Source organism: Penicillium chrysogenum (genome assembly GCF_028827035.1).
Source record: "Penicillium chrysogenum strain IBT 35668 chromosome Unknown utg000005l_segment0_segment0, whole genome shotgun sequence".
Classification (NCBI taxonomy): domain Eukaryota; kingdom Fungi; phylum Ascomycota; class Eurotiomycetes; order Eurotiales; family Aspergillaceae; genus Penicillium; species Penicillium chrysogenum.
In genome coordinates, this window is record NW_026622753.1 from 7,837,840 (window position 1) to 7,854,308 (window position 16,469).

The 16,469-nt window shown below is 48.1% G+C and overlaps 4 protein-coding genes across 4 annotated transcripts; 2 read left to right on the forward strand and 2 right to left on the reverse strand.

Moving 5' to 3' along the window:
- Positions 1-395: 395 nt before the first annotated feature.
- N7489_011334 (3-keto-steroid reductase) lies at positions 396-1,777 on the reverse strand (the record flags this gene model as incomplete). Its single annotated transcript, XM_056717083.1, has 2 exons — positions 396-1,650; positions 1,713-1,777. The coding sequence occupies 2 exons, from the start codon at positions 1,775-1,777 to the stop codon at positions 396-398; spliced, it is 1,320 nt and encodes a 439-aa protein (XP_056564705.1).
- A 370-nt stretch (positions 1,778-2,147) lies between these two features.
- On the forward strand, positions 2,148-3,395 carry N7489_011335 (uncharacterized protein; the record flags this gene model as incomplete). The annotated part of the gene is made up of 1 exon (XM_056717084.1): positions 2,148-3,395. The coding sequence occupies one exon, from the start codon at positions 2,148-2,150 to the stop codon at positions 3,393-3,395; it is 1,248 nt and encodes a 415-aa protein (XP_056564706.1).
- A 271-nt stretch (positions 3,396-3,666) lies between these two features.
- N7489_011336 (sucrase/ferredoxin-like domain-containing protein) lies at positions 3,667-4,877 on the forward strand (the record flags this gene model as incomplete). The annotated part of the gene is made up of 2 exons (XM_056717085.1): positions 3,667-4,059; positions 4,140-4,877. The coding sequence occupies 2 exons, from the start codon at positions 3,667-3,669 to the stop codon at positions 4,875-4,877; spliced, it is 1,131 nt and encodes a 376-aa protein (XP_056564707.1).
- Positions 4,878-12,151: 7,274 nt separating this feature from the next.
- N7489_011337 (putative C2H2 finger domain protein) lies at positions 12,152-13,236 on the reverse strand (the record flags this gene model as incomplete). Its single annotated transcript, XM_056717086.1, has 4 exons — positions 12,152-12,734; positions 12,795-12,874; positions 12,929-13,120; positions 13,183-13,236. 4 exons carry the CDS (start codon positions 13,234-13,236, stop codon positions 12,152-12,154), a joined length of 909 nt encoding a protein of 302 aa, XP_056564708.1.
- Positions 13,237-16,469: the final 3,233 nt, after the last annotated feature.

Here is a 16,469-nt window from a genome sequence, read left to right on the forward strand (position 1 = left end):
TGTTTTCGTTCCAAGCTTTTTTTTTTCTTTCAATTTTTTTATCTGCTGGTCTTCTGGCAATTGGTGGGCAAGGAAATCATGCCATATCCGTTTTAATGAGAACATGGGCGTGGGGCTGGTTCTGTTGATGTAAATAATGGGAGGCGAAATTCGAAAAGAAAAAAAAAAGATACAAGCTTAATTGGTCTTCAACACGATTCTTCGGATGTTTCATATTTTCAGGTATTCTTGGTAGAAGTATCATACAGCATAGTATTACATACAGATTTGGACATACAGTCATTGAAGCTGCTCTGCTTCGAATAGGCCAAGTAGCAGAAAATCAAAGAAAAGACTTAAGATAAGCATAGTTCTGTGAGTATTTGACGAAGCGGTTCTTTGCCTTCAAACCGTCCCTAGGAACGAGCCTCAGCTTGGTCCAGGATTTCATCCCATTGAAGTCTCAATTCTTCCATCTGCTTCCAGCACTGGCGTCCAAGTTCCTCGAACTGTACCCTGTTTTCCTTGGTAAGATCCTCCGCGCCACGCTTACGACGTCGGAGCCGGTCTGCCTCAACAACAGGCGTGCCGACAACACCACCATGGCCCCAGCCGTCGACCTCAGTAGAAACCGCACTTTCATTTCCAAGACGTCCGCAAGACGAACCCCATTTCGCTCGACCACCACCGGCCCGGCGGTAAGGCTCTTCCGCAGCTTCCAGGTCTGCCTGCGATGCGAGCGCGAGGAACACAGGAGCACAGGCGCCGAGGTAAGTAGACAACGGATGCCAGGGCGAGCCCAGCAGTCTCGCAGTCCAGAAAATAGCAATCATCGCCCATGTAAGGGGAAGAATAAGCGGGACGATGGATGTGGCGCAGATACCAGGGTGAGAGACATACATGAGCGGGTTCACATCGGGGGCATCTGTGTGGATAGCATGGGTGTCAAGCTCAGTCTCGGACTGCAAGAAGCTATCAATCGCCCAGGGGGCCGTGCACGGCAGATTGGAGGTCAGCGCGAGGAGGTCAGTGAGAGCCTTAGAAGACTCATATGGCGCATCAGTGCGGAGGCCCTGGATATCGTCGATGTCGAAGAACTTCCAAGTCGCCTCGATACTGGAAACCCAGACCACACGGCCGGGCCCATTCGTGCGCGCCCGCTTCAGCAGCGGAGCCACGTTGTGCGCCAGCATATAGTGACCGAAGACGTTCGCGCAAAAGACTGCCCCGAGTGCAGGCTCTTCTTCCGTCTTTGTTTGCTTGTCTGTCAACACGCCCACCGGTGCGAGCTTGTAGGCTGGCCAGGTCACCGCGTGGAGGAGATCTGTGCATACGTCCCAAATGGCCCTGATCCAGCTGATGCCAGACCAGCCGCCCAGCCCGGCGTTGAGGACAATTGAGTCGAGTCGGGGGAGGGTGTGGACTAGTTTGCGAGAAAGTGCGCGCACCGAGCGGAGATCCCCAAGGTCGACGGTCTCGGAGACGAAGTGCACACGTGCCGCGGCGGATGCGGACGGGGAGGTCGATTGGAGGTGTGCTTCTAGTCTGCGGATTGTGTCTTGGGCTTTGCGTGCGCTCCGAGTTGTGAATACTATGGTGAGGGACTCGGATTCTGGGTGAGAGGAGAGGAACTCGTCGGCAAGGCGGCAGCAGATAGAGAACCCAAGGCCGCTGTGGATGGTCTAAGTTAGTATAGGGAATTGAGCTAAACCGTTGTATTGAGAGTTTCGTACCTGTTGGCACCTGTCACCAGGATGTGCAACATTTGCTGCTTACTAGCGGGCTTGGCTTGGTCCATAGCTTGTTGCTCCAGTGAGTTTGTTGACTTCGCACTTTTCTTGATATCGGAGTTAGGGGTTATGCGATAAGGCTTCCAATTGAAGCTGGCTGAGGCCGGAGATGTTGTTGCTTGATGTCGCAATGAGAGAGATATGCGACAGTCAGCTGCATGTGAAAAGAAAGGAATTCCCCCCAAGGTTAGCACTGGGGAAGTTTGTTGAAAATCCACCGAACGGGGAAAGTGCCTATGCAACGCGGATCACGTGTTCAACTTTAAATCGTATCCTTATCGGTATCGCAGTTGTTGTTCCCCGTCAGACTCGCTCCGCTTCATGGCTGAGATCTGCTAAATCTCACCCAAGTGTCATGCAGTTGGCACACGGGAAGCCATGGCAGTCAGACTTGAGCGCTTTCTCAACACAACCGGGTTCTTCTTCTTTGCCCTCATCCTCTTCTGCCTCATCATCCTCACACCAGCGGACGCTATCTACCAATGCTACGAGACGAATCGACTCACCAACGTCTTTTTCATCACCGGCGCATATGTCATAACTTTTATAATTGCAGTTCTCATTTACGCGACACGCATCTACACGAACCGGAGTGCACTCACCGGCATACCCAAAGCCTGGATCCCCGTGGAAAAGGAAGATGTGAACAAGAGCGTTAGGCGACTAGTGAAGGAAGGCCTGGTCCGCAGTGCGGTCATCGCGTATCAAGCCCGCCCGCGTGATATCTCTACCGACAAGGACAGCTTCCAGAAATACAGACCACTTCTCATTGACCCCGAACGACCCCCATGGGGCCATGTCGAGCACCCCGGCTGGTCTTCACCTGATTCGCCGGATTTACCGAACCTACCATATCGCACGGTCATACAAGAGCTTCCCAGCTTGATTGAAGCTAAGGCTGTCTCCCTTGCCCCTGCTGATTCATTATCACCTGCGGCCACGTACCACTTCGATCCGTCAGGCGACCTTGCGACACAGTCTCTTCCGGATACGCGCGTGGTGGAAGTATTGCAACGTCCTGCGTCAATGGGCCTGAGAGAATATATCCGCCATCTGACGTCCCTTGGGGCTATCTATCCGCCAGAACTCGGTGTGGATTTCCTTGCGCTGTACGAACGAGCCCGATTCTCGTCGCGCCATTTACACGAGGCGGAATTTCGCGACCTGATGCATCTGTTCGCGGAGATCTTGAGAGGGATGACATCTATTGCACCCCCGATCCTGGATGAAATTCGCGACAGTGCAAGCTACCGACGAGCCTGTAGCGAATCTGGCATCGGCCCTTCGGACGAAGAGGGAGAAACAGATACTGTTGGGACCTACGGTTACGACGGGACTCTAGGGTCCATGCGGAGTGACAGCCTTCGTCCATCGAATGCGTCTACCTGGGAGACCCAGTCCGGGTATGACACTGCGCCCGTAATGCAGAGCCCCGCCTCGGGACTGTCAACAGGCAGCGGATACTACGCGGCGCGAAGTCCTTTCCGCACACCTTCTATGAGATCTCTACGACGCGTGGCATCGGGCCAATCTGGCAGTTCGGGAGGGAGTGTCATTCGCCTGACGCAGCCACGAGATCCGACAGATTTGCCGTATACAATTGACTACGCTGGACGTAGACAGTGATAATGTTAAATTCCATACCCTGTATATTACTTATAGAGCAACGCCATTTGGGCACCAATTGCGCCAACATTAGAATCCCTGTAGGGCTTTACCTCAACCTGGTCAGTGGGGTGGACTTAGGCGGAAACCATTCCGAGGGCTTGGCGAACCTGCAAAATGATTGATAAGATCAATTTATCATTTTACGACGCGTCATAAAGAATAAGAGGCCAAACTGGCAGACTTTTCTCCTTTCTCGCTCCATTGAAGAATATATCCATATACTGTAACAATGCATCTCTTTCGCCGAGGGGCTTCCTCCCTTTTCAGCTCCTCCAACGTCTCTGCCGCTTCCTCCAAAACCGACCTCACCACCGATGCTGTGGGCGACAACGCCCTCGCCGCAGAGGGGTTTCAAACAATCTCGTCAAGCGATAAGCTGTTCAAAAACGTCGATCCAGCAGCAGACGGCGAAGACTGCTTGCACGACTGTGCGACATGCACAATCAAATACCCCGCAAAATTCGATGTCGATCACCAAGACGAACTATATGGCCAAGTCAACGGATGGGCGACGCACATGCTCGTCGCAACAGGAAAGTCAGACTGGGTGCGAGACGTGGCGGACGAGCAAGGGAGCGTCATGGAAGCCATTGAGAAAGGAGGACTGGAACCGAGCAACGGGGTATGACAATATCCACCACCATCCCTCTATACCTGCCAACCAATGCACGCACAGAGAAGCTAACAACAACCTTCTTACAGCGACTCAAGCTGTCAGCGTCAAACATGCCCGTCCCGGACGAATACTATATGGCCGACGCAGGCAAGCAACCAACAAACGTCCTGCTGCTGCCGAGCTTCACCGTCGTCGAGCAAGTCACGCCACAGCTAGTCCCAGATCTGATCGAGAACTTCGTAAACCGGTCCTTGACAACAACCACACCACTAGGTGCAATCCCACCCCACCCGGAGAAACCAACAGAGGCAACCCAAGACCAAGACTCCACACAAACACAAGACCTCCCACACCCATCCACAACATCAATCACCACATCCCTCAAGTCCCACCCCTGCCCGCACGCAGCAGTAATCCTCCTCTGCTCGCAGCGCACACGCGACGCGCGCTGTGGGCAATCCGCACCCCTACTCCGCCGCGAGTTCGAGCGCCACCTGCGTCCGCTCGGTCTGTACCGTGACATGGACGACCAGCGGCCTGGCGGTGTGGGTATCTATTTCATTAGCCATGTTGGTGGACACAAATACTCTGCGAATGTGATTGTGTACCGCCGCCGGGACTTTGATTGGTACAAGCGCGATGATCCTGCGGATGCGGAAGGGGTTGTGGATGAGGGTGCTGCGCAGGGCATCTGGTTGGCACGTGTGCGGCCGGAGGAGTGTGAGAATATTATTCGGTATACTGTCTTGCAGGGCAAGTTGCTCAAGCCTGGGAAGCAGCTGCGGGCTGGGTTTGATCGTGAGCGCGGGCTGACGAGTTGGTAAGTTCGAGTTGGGTTGGTTGGGATTCTGGAGTTGGTGTAGTGGAGATAGTAAGATATCTCACGGACATATTCCTATTCCGGGCTGATGTTGGGTTGCCTGATGTATATCATCTGTGCTTTCGTATATAGTGCTCTATATCCATGATGTAGCACTGCCCCAAAAGTCACAACTGTCTATGCGCATGGTGCCAACTGCTATATTTGCTATGTAGGGCTACTGTATTTACTATTTGTTACCCTATTCTACAATGCAGGGAACCCATTTGCTTTAGCGGAGCATTTCCAGATCTGAATCCACCAGAATCACTATTAGTAAAGATCATTATATGAATGTCTCGACAAATATTATCTGAGTCAAAGCAGATGAGATGCAACTCTAAAGTTATTGTTCTCTACAAGCAATAAATGGGCTGTTAGACATGATGATCGTATCTACGCTTTCTACTCGATACCGTTCTCAGGCTGTTTTGACGACATAACACTGGGGACCATAAGCCTGCTTTTTCCCACTCGCAGTGGTGCTAAGATAATAAGTACGGCGTCAACTGGAGTAGGAATGAGGTAGTGAGAAAACAAAATAATCTGAAGAAGAAGAGGAGTGATGCCACAGGAACAGAAGGGAAGAGAAGACGGTAACTAAGATCCAAAAGAGACCTAGGAATTAGACATTAGTGGAATACATGCAAGCCTTGGGTGAAGTGCCCGAAGCATACTTGTAAGTTAACCGGGGGCAGAGGCTCTTAAATACTAGAATGAAGGCGTGGGGTGGTTCAGCACCTAACAAAAGGACCCTTCTAATTTTTTTTTTGGGCAATTAGTGGCTACAGTCGGACAACGTAGAAGGAATCACGTTATAGCTGTTGGAGGCTACAGCTACCATGGACTGGCAGATAGAGAAAGAAGAAAATTCTGCTGTTCAAACCAAAAGAAGGCCGTTTTATAGAGACCGCATAACAAGCAAGCTCAGTCTGCCGGGGAAAACAGGCATCCACGGAGGATAGGATCATCCCAACAATAACGTCTCTGATTGCCTACCCCCAGTACCCTAAGTGAAGGGTAAGCTGATCCCTGAGCAACCACGAGTGCTTAGAGAGCGCTCTCTGAGCAACTGAGTGAGCATAGTACTTCGAATGGCGTCAAACCTAGCCGTTTTCGACGCCCAATCTACTGCCACCTAGCGTTGTGGTGTATTGTATGTGCATACTTCAAAGCTGTGTGTGCCTTCCCTCACTGATCGAATAACCATAACATCACGGAACACGAGGTCGTCATTTCATACGTACCTGCATGAAGTACCGATATCACGCAACTACCAGCCCATGAGCCCCAAGCCAAAAAGTCATCAGCCGGGGGTGGGTGGGCAATATCGCAGCAGCCCAATCCCCTCCCATCCAACCTCGGTCAAAATACCATTCGCCATGTGTCTATCGCGCCGACATCCCGATTTCCGACGGAGAGAGAAAGAGAAGAGAGCCCAGAAAGGAAGGACATAGTACACAGCCCCAATACCCCGGTCAAGCCATAGCATGCCGCCCCCATTTCCTGTTCCCGCATAGTCCAGAGAAACCTCCGGTCAGCATTCGCCGATATTGCAAGTCCAAGACTGGCGTATTTGCCAGGATGGTTTTTCCTAGGTAGGTACCTGGTACAACATGCACTGTGTCATACACCGACACCCGGCATCTTTATCCAGCCCGGATAGCGTCGCACAAAAGGCTTATAAACGCAGCCGTTACCAGTGTCGTACACCCGTGAGACCCTCGACATCAGTGTCCCGGGAGTATTCTGTAAGTTATGTTGTATACAGTAACTTGTCTGGACTGGATATGGATAATCGCTTTCCCCAGCGCAGATGGAGAGATGGAACAAGAACGGGCCAATGACAGGGGCCGCAGGTGTTTTTTCGTCTAAAATTTCCAGAAGCGGATTAGCGGCGTAGTTTGCGGTGCCTGAGGCTTTTTTGCGAATACTGACTAGTTAACTAGTAGAGAAAGAGAGCGTTGTGAATAATACCGCCCAGGTGGATAGCGTCCGTATTATTAATGCAGAAATGATGTCCAGGTGATTTGCATTTGGACTTTGAGTCATGTCTAGGTAGAAATCGAAATGATCTATGTATTTCCAGTTTACGGGGGATATTTGTATAACATTTCCATTTAACATGTACAATGCAGCGTACTATTACTCCGGTATCGGGTATCAATACCACTTTGTGACACAAGCAAAAGGAACGGTATAAAACAAACGAAGACCACGATCTGACTACTCCGTCGACAGAACTAAATAGAATCTCCCTTTGCATGTTGTATCTCCTCGGCATAGACAGCCTCATTCTAAGATGCTGATCGATGGAGCTCCCAAGAAAAGACGATCCGATCTAGACCAGACATTGTGGGGGACCACTTGTGGGGGTATGGGGGATCTTTGATCACATTGGGTTTCATAATGCGAGACGGCTAGACATACCTAGGTGGATTGCTTGAGTCAGGAACTATGGTTTTCTGACCTTTCTAGATTGGTATAATGTATGGAGTTGATATCATTTCAGATCCGCCATGTGGGCGAGAATCATCCAAGGTTTGCTACTTTCTCCACTGCTCGCCAATAGCCGAGCGGTAATTTGATTCCATGGGTCCAATCTTTTAGTGTTCCAACTTCTTTTTTTTTCTTTCTTTTTTTTTTCTGTTTTCCCGTTTTGGTAACGGTTTTGGTTTTTCTGATTTATTTTTTTATTTTTTTATTTTTTTTAAAGAAAAAAGAAAAACTTGGAAAAGAAAGTTTGGGATCAGCCTGAGCCGCAACACGCAGTTTTGCCTAAATTCAAGCCACAACTGGACTTCTCTCTTGAAATTCTGTCGATCACTCGGTTCGAAGTTGCCATTTAGAGGTGGGACCCATCTTTCCAGGTCTTCATTGTACTCCATGGGTATATACAGCTTTGTTTCGGAAATGATTTCTCGTCGAAATTATTGGATAAAGCCCCAGGATCTGAGATGTGCGCGCTCTCTGCCCCATTCCACAAAGCTTGTTTCCAATGTCTCTCTCCGGGAAGATCGGACTAGTTTCAACGGATGGGTCGAAGCGTTGAGGTTGGGGACTATCGCAACTCGTCGATGGATTCGATGGATAATGAAAAGATTACCGATCCACTTTACTTTTGCTGGACTTCTCTTTTTTGACTTTACTCTTCACCGATGCACTCCGTAGACTATGTACGTCTTGTCGATCATCGGGGACCACATGGAACCAGAATCTAGCTAAGAGGTGAGCTTTCCAAGAAATCATGTTTGACAGGTTACATTGTGGATTCATGCCAAGCATTTCCTTTTCGTCTGGACAAGGTGATTCTGTCTAATAGTATTCGTATACATAATGTCTTTACCAGATTACCATAGCATAAACCAACGGAAAACACTGACAGTCTCCAGGTACCGGGATCCCAGTGGACCTTCGGGAACGGTCCATAGCGTACTCCGCAATGTCATACCAGTACGTACCAATACAATACCAATACAATACCCGCACCCACCACTCTCTGCGCCGTGTACCCCGGGGCTCCCGAAGGCCCAAGCTCCTGAACTCTCCTTCCTCATTCGAATGATATATACTCCGTATATCTCTTGTAGATCATTCGATAGGTCTGGAAATAGACTCTTTTGACTATGATAATAGTAACAGCAATGTCAGTACGGAGTACGGAGTAACAGGGATATGCTCAAATTACTTACTCCATACTACATACCCCTTTAGGAAACAAGTCCAGTTTTAGTCCCTTTAGATTCCCCAAAGCTTTCTCCACCGCGCGTCAACGCCGGCAAGCTATATAACGGCGTCTACTAAGTAGTTTTGGTCCAGAAAATAACGTAATGTCCTAGCTCGGATAGTACATAGCCACGCCCTACGTCATCTTCTCTGTTTCAGAAGTCTCTCATTCATTAGGCAAAGCTCCAATGTCGCCATGCACCCTACAGGGGACACCCATGACAACCAGACACTTTTACCTGGGTATTCTAGCAAATTATCTCTTTGGCCATTCACACGGGGAAGTCTTCTGGTCCATCCTGGTTCCCTTACATCGCCGTTGGAAAGAGCCCCACACCGACTCTTGAGCAGCCCGTAGGGATCTCACAGCGGAGCTTATGTACGGAGTATCCTACTATACTGTAGATTATAATAAGTCTGGAAATGAGTGTATAGCCGATCAAACCCACAAGCGGAAACAGCTGGGCAAAGCTCTATCCTTGTCTATTTTCTATTATTTTATTTTATTTTTATTTTTCCTCTCTGCTTTTTCCTATTTCTCTCTCTGCTCCGGTATTGCAGCACGGGAATAAACCCAAAACATCAGTTTCGGGGCTACCTACAGCTTCACTATCCCTGATGTCCATCCAATATGTTTGATTGACACATCGTTGGCCCCCTAGAATGTCCATAAGGCCAAGAACGCCGATGCGACTAACAGGGCTTGGCATTGGGGGCCGGAAATATCAGCCTCGGTCGCAGAATGCAAGGCCCGATTCTCCGATCGTGAATCAGCTGGAATTGTTCTCCTATTTGCCATGTTCCATCGAGTGCGTCTTTCCCGATTTCCCGATCTTCATGACTCCTCCTTTATCATGTCCTGCATATACAACATACGCGAATCAACATCTCGAACCAATCACCGTCGCAATCGGTGTTTTGGTTTTGATTTCCTCCCCCGACCCATTCTGATACATTAGCTGGCAAGCGGCTAGATCCTTGTTCGTAGTATCCCCCCAGGGAATCTGTAGTCCGATGCGACCACGGAAGTAACTGCCCCGTTTATACCAATCTTGAAACTAGAAGCGGAGGCCACGCAAGACCAAGGCCTTTCCAGTCGAGATCGCCGATTGTCTGGATGTTGTATTCACCGAAATCATTGTCGACGGAGTATGGAGTACAGCATGCTATATTGCATGGCGGCTCGAAATTGGCCCCATGGCAGACGCCTTATGATTTGCTGATGGAATGATGGAATGGAGGGGAAGATACAACATACGGAGTAAAAATAGATTAGGATCTAATGAAAATCTCCGATAGAAGCGAAATGAGCAAGAGACGAAGCGAAATGAATACCTACAAGTCGAAGAACCCCTCTCAACGATTGGAGGTATCGAGCCCCGTTTTCAAGGCTAACGCATAGCCCCGTCGGGTTTAGGCGCAGTTGGTGACTTGCATGTGGGGGGATTAAAACATCCTACGGAGTAGTCTCAGCCCGAACCGGGTATGGATATACTATTGCGCATCCGGATCACCGAGATCCTAATGTATGAGGCTTTTATGTCCACTGGTGTAGTAGTGCGCAGGTACTGCGACATTGGAATCCCGGGAAAGGGCAACACAGGGTCTTCCGAGGGTGTTATGTCCGTATGTTGTATGTTGTATGTTGTATTTCCTGGAAATAATGGTGATCTTTCTGGAGGCGGGATCTACCGGCCCTTTTCATATTCCACAGGTTCCCAACCCTCCACTCTTGGGTTCAATCAAACCCCTGTATGGATCTCCGTCGAAAGTTAGTGTCGCTCGGCAGGCAAGTCCGGAGACTCCGCGTAGATACTTTTGAATGGGAGAGAAAGGATCAAAAACGAAGTAAAACGTATAGAATCACAAGAGAATGACCAGAGAAGATCTCCCAATTTCAAATCGGATATGGTATCCGATTTGAATAAGCCTTACGATAGCCTTACAAACCAAAAAGGAAAACCGGTTTTGGGCTGCAGTCGAAGTCTTGCACTTGAGCATCCCTGGCTTATTTCTTTTTTTATTATTTCTTTTCTTTTAGTCTTTACATATTCGAAAACTACTTGGAATATCCCGCTGTACTCAATTCTTACTGGCTAGGTCGTATAGATAGGTGTAGGCGAAAGAACCCCAAGTACCTTGTACCTCAACCAAACCCCGTATACAATAACAACAAACCTACACCACTCCTTAGAAGGCGCAGGTGTCTCACCAAGTCCTCGCGAAGCAAATCCCTGGTAAAAAAAGAAAAGAAAAGAAATAGAGAGAAAATGTTCTGTTTGCCACAAGCCATGTAAACTAAAACAAAACCAAGCACACCGGTCCCCCACGGAGCTGAGAGACTGATTTGCTACTAAAGTGTTTTAGCCAGAGTGCAACGTTGGCATATTTCCTACTACCTTAGATCGACGGTTACTCAATATGCAGAACAGGAACCCAGTCCGTATTGGTGGATTAACCTGGTAGAGATCCCTGGATAATCCACCAGGTTTTGTCTTAAGACATGTATGTCTAAGGAAAACAAATTGCCGTTGCATTCGGGTACTCGGGAAGAGAAGGCGAAAGGAACCCCGAATGTATCTTAACATTCTCATATTCGAATATTCGAATAATCCAATATTGTGATTGGGATTGTCTGAGTGAATAATACTTTGAGAGATATCCATAGATAATATAAGTAAACAATTACCCCAAACAGTCCTCTAAACGTCATTCCAAGCAATATAATATTAATAATATGAAAAGCCCTTTCTAGACAGGCAAACGAGAACGAGCGCGAATGAAAAGAAAACGTCTTTGTTAGCGAGACATCTCCTTGGCCCTTGGCTTTCCGAGCCCTCCCAAGGCTCCGAGGGAAAATGGGGCCATATCAACCAGAAAGAGTAAAAGCATAAAAATATGGAGGAAAATAATGAATCAGACACGAGTCATGCAAGCCAATTTATTTATTTCCGGATCGTTTACCAATCTAGGCATGGTGTGACATTTAAGAGTAGGATAACGCCAAGGTGAGATAATACGGGAGGCTGAGAGGAATATGTATACGAGAAAGGATTGGAGCCAATGAGAGTAGAGGCTCCATCGCAGTAATATTCCTGGGCTTCTGCTGATATATGGGCAATATCGGAATGACCGTCTTGGTAAAAGAAATTCTTGGAAAAGAGACGATGCAGGCAGAGGGAATATAACAGGAAAGGGGGAATTGGGAGAAAAAAGAACAAAAACACGTCCCATGTTCAGGTATCAAGAAACGATTCGCCAAGGGAAACACCTTTGCCTCCGTTTAAAATGACAATATATAGAAAAGTAGCATAATATCGCGAGGGGGAATCCATAATAAAAGCGCCCAGAAACCTAGAAATGGAGCAGAGATATAGAGCCATAGAACGAAGCAGATGCGAAATCTCTGCTTTGCAATTCAAGAAAAGATAAAAGGCACAGCCGGAGAAAGCAGGGAAGTCGTAACGGGCATTAAACACGCATTCGGTCCACAAATCTAGGTGTAATCTCCTCTTAGCCTACTCCCAGAAAGCCCCAGTCAGTCCCCTCCGCTTGGTTCAAGAGACGGGAGCTGGGGGGTTTATACGCATAGTTTGGGTGGTATGAAACCATCATTGGCTGTTCGGGAGGCAGTTGGTGGCCTTGAAAAGATGGATGTTGGTATTGTTCTGGGAGGTAGTTCGCGCGTGGACTGTCGTAACGCTGTTGCATCATTTGTAAGTATTGTTGATGCTGCTGCTGCTGCTGTTGTGGATGCGCGTGGTGTTGCGGGTGCGGCTGCGGCTGTTGAGCGTGTGGCATGTTTACCGGCGAGGCCCCGGGTACAGTCTGGGCCACGATCGGAGGGGCAGCTTCGTGAACCGGCACGGTGCCCATCGGCACACTTTGGGGCGAGTAAAACTCATGACTTGGTGTCGCCGATTGCGGGTAAAAAGGTTGCTGGGCGAGCATGTACTGCTCAGTCGGGACCGAGACTGATACGGGTGTTTGGTGGTAAGAATGCTCGGAGGTCGCATCTTCTGAGGATGGTCGGGTCAAGCTCCCTGGAGGGTGGGAGCGGTGTTGGTGTTTGGTGAGGGTGGTCTTGCGACAAAAACTGCAGTTTCAACAAGACAATTAGAATAGTGCTTTGATATTTCCACCCAAAAATACTTACCTCCGTTCGCATGTAGGCTCGTGGCATATGTATGGCCGCTTCCCGGTGTGGATTCGGCGATGGCGAGCTAGACTCGATGACTATGAGAGATCATCAGTTAAATGCGCATGGCGAGCTTCAAAAATGGTGCTTACGTCGGAGAATGCCTTCTGACAGCCTTCATGGTCACAAACATGGGGCTTTTCGCCAGTGTGGGTCCTCGAGTGTACGGTCAAGGCACTGCGCTGAATGAAGCTCTTATTGCAGTCCTTTACGGTGCAATGATACGGGCGCTCATTGGTGTGGATGCGATAATGGCGACAGAGATCCGACTTGCGATTGAAAGACTACCAAATAACAGGTTAGAATGTGAGGACGGAAAAAGAGTATCAAGAGCTGAAGTCCCCACCTTTCCACAATGCTCCCATGAGCAGTTAAAGTCGCGCCCACTGCCTGGAGCCATGATGCAAAGATCTGAGAGCTCAAATAACAGAAGATGGGAGAAGGAAAGCCAAAGGAAGGGGGAAAGAGGGGAAAGAACGTAAGCGCATATGCGATCGCAGACGACCTTGAAATGGAGGAAAATTAGATCCTGGTCAGGCTGGATGGGTAGCCGGGATATTGCGAATCCAGGGCATAATATAATGAGGGGGAATGCTATACGATAAAGTAAAGATAAAAGAGGTATTAAAAAGAGTATTTAATGTTAAAGAGACCTTTTGGTGAAGGGGGAAAAACGGCGCGGATGGGACCGTAGAATGAGTAGATTATTTGATTTATATTTTTGGTTTTTTTTTTTTATTTATTTATTTTAGTTATTTTAGTTATTTTCTCTATTTTCTCTATTTTATTTTCTCTCTGTTGGAGATTATTATTATAATTATTATTTCACTCGAAGGTACCAGGTACATTGTACTGACATCTTCCATATATACTAATAGACCAATCAGAGGGCGCACGAATGTCACTGCCTATATCGATCTCTTTCCCTTATTTTTCCCCAATCTTTTCCTGATTTCCTTCTATTCCGCCAAATCTTGTTATACAAATATTGTCTCAACTCTCCCAGTAGAAACAGTGTACCACATCAGAAAACCGTCTAATACCTCTGGGGGTAATTTAGGAATCTTTCATTGACTCTTAAGACCTGAAAGTGGAAAGGTAAATTGCGATAGCCTAGTGGAAAAATAGAAACCCCCACATTACCACCTGGGCAGCTTTCAAGGTTATTTACCAAATGCTCTTCCGAACAAGACATGCTAGACTGGACTGGGCATGGAACGGTACGGTATCGAATACACTTTGAATACACCGTGACCGTATCTTTGCAAAATAAACTTCCTAGTCTCTTGGCCTCTTTTAATCACTTCCAACCTCTTCCAAGGTTGAGTCATGTTATATACCTTCTTGAGGGGGTAACTATCAACTCTATATGTATGCTATACTGTACACAGATTGAGTTTCAGGGTCTTTCAAAGGGGCTGCCACGTCTTGCCAAGTAGTGGGCTTGTGTTAGAAGATGATATCATACATAGTACGGAGTACATAGTACCATTCTCGCCCGCAGGAAAAAAAGCCATTTCATGGGGGCCCTCGGGAATTTGTCCATCAAACATGAAAATAGTAACTCTCACAATCAAGCCAAGCCAATTTCCCAAGGTTAGCGGCCGAAGTACTCCGGTCTTTCCAAATGAGAGGATGAGAGGGTAAGGTCACTTAACGCTAAAAACGATCTCTTGCGGGAAGTAAACGGAGAATAGAACTAATTTCCCAGGGTCTGGAAGTTCCCCATTTATATCCGTGTCTCCATAAAAAAGGGAAATTAAACACAGAAATATGGCATACATGGGAAACCTGGAGACGAGAAGAATTAAAAAAGAAAAAAAGAAAAAAACCGAGCAGAAGCAAAGGAGATAATAGAAAGCAAGACTGCAAGGGATGGTCTTTATGACGCGGCATCCGGGGCCAACGGTGATAACACGGATTGCTCTTGCTCCATCCCGAATCAGGTACCCCAGCTCATCCCGAACACAAGTCCTCGGGTCCCATTTCCTTAAGGTTGGGGCTGTTCCCGTCTCTCCACTTGTTTTAAAATTGTATAGATTGTACTTTGTAGACGTTGCACTCCGTGAGGGGAATATCGCTCTCACATTCCCTCGATCTCATAGACTTTGCGATATAACATGCTATCCCTGATAAATAGACTAATAGGATACATCCCTGATGAACCTTAGAGGGGATTACTTACTACTTCTCTTCACCGTACTCCCCGTATAACGCACATCAATCATTTTAAATTTGCTTTTTATCGCCGTGGGTCGATCACTTGGCACCCTTCAGCCACACTCGAAGTCTGTTGTAGGCCAGAAACAAATGGCGAGAGGATCCTTGGCTTACTATCCACGTCTTGGCTCGAATAGAATTCCGGTGGCGAACCCATGTGTCTTAAAGACCAAACAGATACTCGCCTCATCAGGTGCCTCGGATAGCCTCGGTTGGCCCGGGCCTTGGCCAGTAGACTCAAAGTGTCGCAAGAAGCTTCGGTCTTTGCGCAAAGTTATGCGGTGAGGATCACAGGAAGACATGCCGGATTAGATTGGGAAGCAGAACAGCTGAAACGTAAATAGAAGCTGTGGCGTTTTGGGTAACTGCCTACTCCGGACTGAACGTGGCAACCCACTTGTCATCTTAACTGCGGCGATCTTCTGATCACTTCAACCTTATTACGCCGGGGGGAGATGGCAGCCGACCTATGGCTTCATTTTTCACTTCCCCTTCTCTTTCTGTCTCTTTTTCGTGATCGACAAGCTCGTTTACTTACAACCTGGTACCGAAGTATGGGACACGGAGTACGCCGTAGGGCTTCGCCTAGTCGTGTGCTGCAGATCTATGGTAGATTGCCTGGAGGGAGGGAGATCTCACTCTGAGGACCAATAGTTCTGCGCTCATGATATATCCGGATGATGAACACAGTGTACGAGGCAAGAGCATGTGTTGGTGGGACCCACAGCCGTGGAGAAATTGCCTATCAGTGATGCAGCCCGTCTCAGCCATTGAGGTAATCGAACATAATCTAGAAAACATATGATTATTTGGGATTAGTGGAATAAAAACCAGTAAGACGAATTAAGACGAATGTAGATTAACCCCCCAAGGCTACTGTATATTGCATAGTATACTCCGTACTCCGTACAGATTGGCACAGGCCATCATTTCCCCGGGGGCCAGACTCGCATACACGCTCGTGTTGACGGGAAACTCTGAAAAGGAATGTAAAAAAAAAAAAAAAAAAAAAGGCGCCAAAATCGCCGATCAGCCCCTAAGAGATAAACTGCACCTATCGTCGACCTCGCCCTAACTAGATGCACGCTAGATTGCCTAGGTAATCGGGTAATCGGTAATCGCTCGGCTACAATATATGCGTATGTTGATCAGGTAGGTACGGCACAGCATGCATGCTCTACTTGAGGCACATATGCAGATTTACTATTTACCATACAAGATAGACTAAAATGCGCAGGCAGGACGCGGCTGAGCTTGATCCGGAGAAAATCGAAAAACCGGTGTGCTTGCATGCAAGGGAGGAATGAGGCGTCAGTCAGATACACCCAACAGCCTGGTCTTCGGATCCTTTGTTCTCGTGCGCAGAGTAGTGTTGGAGTGACCGAATAGGAATCTCTTGTGGGGGGGCGCCAT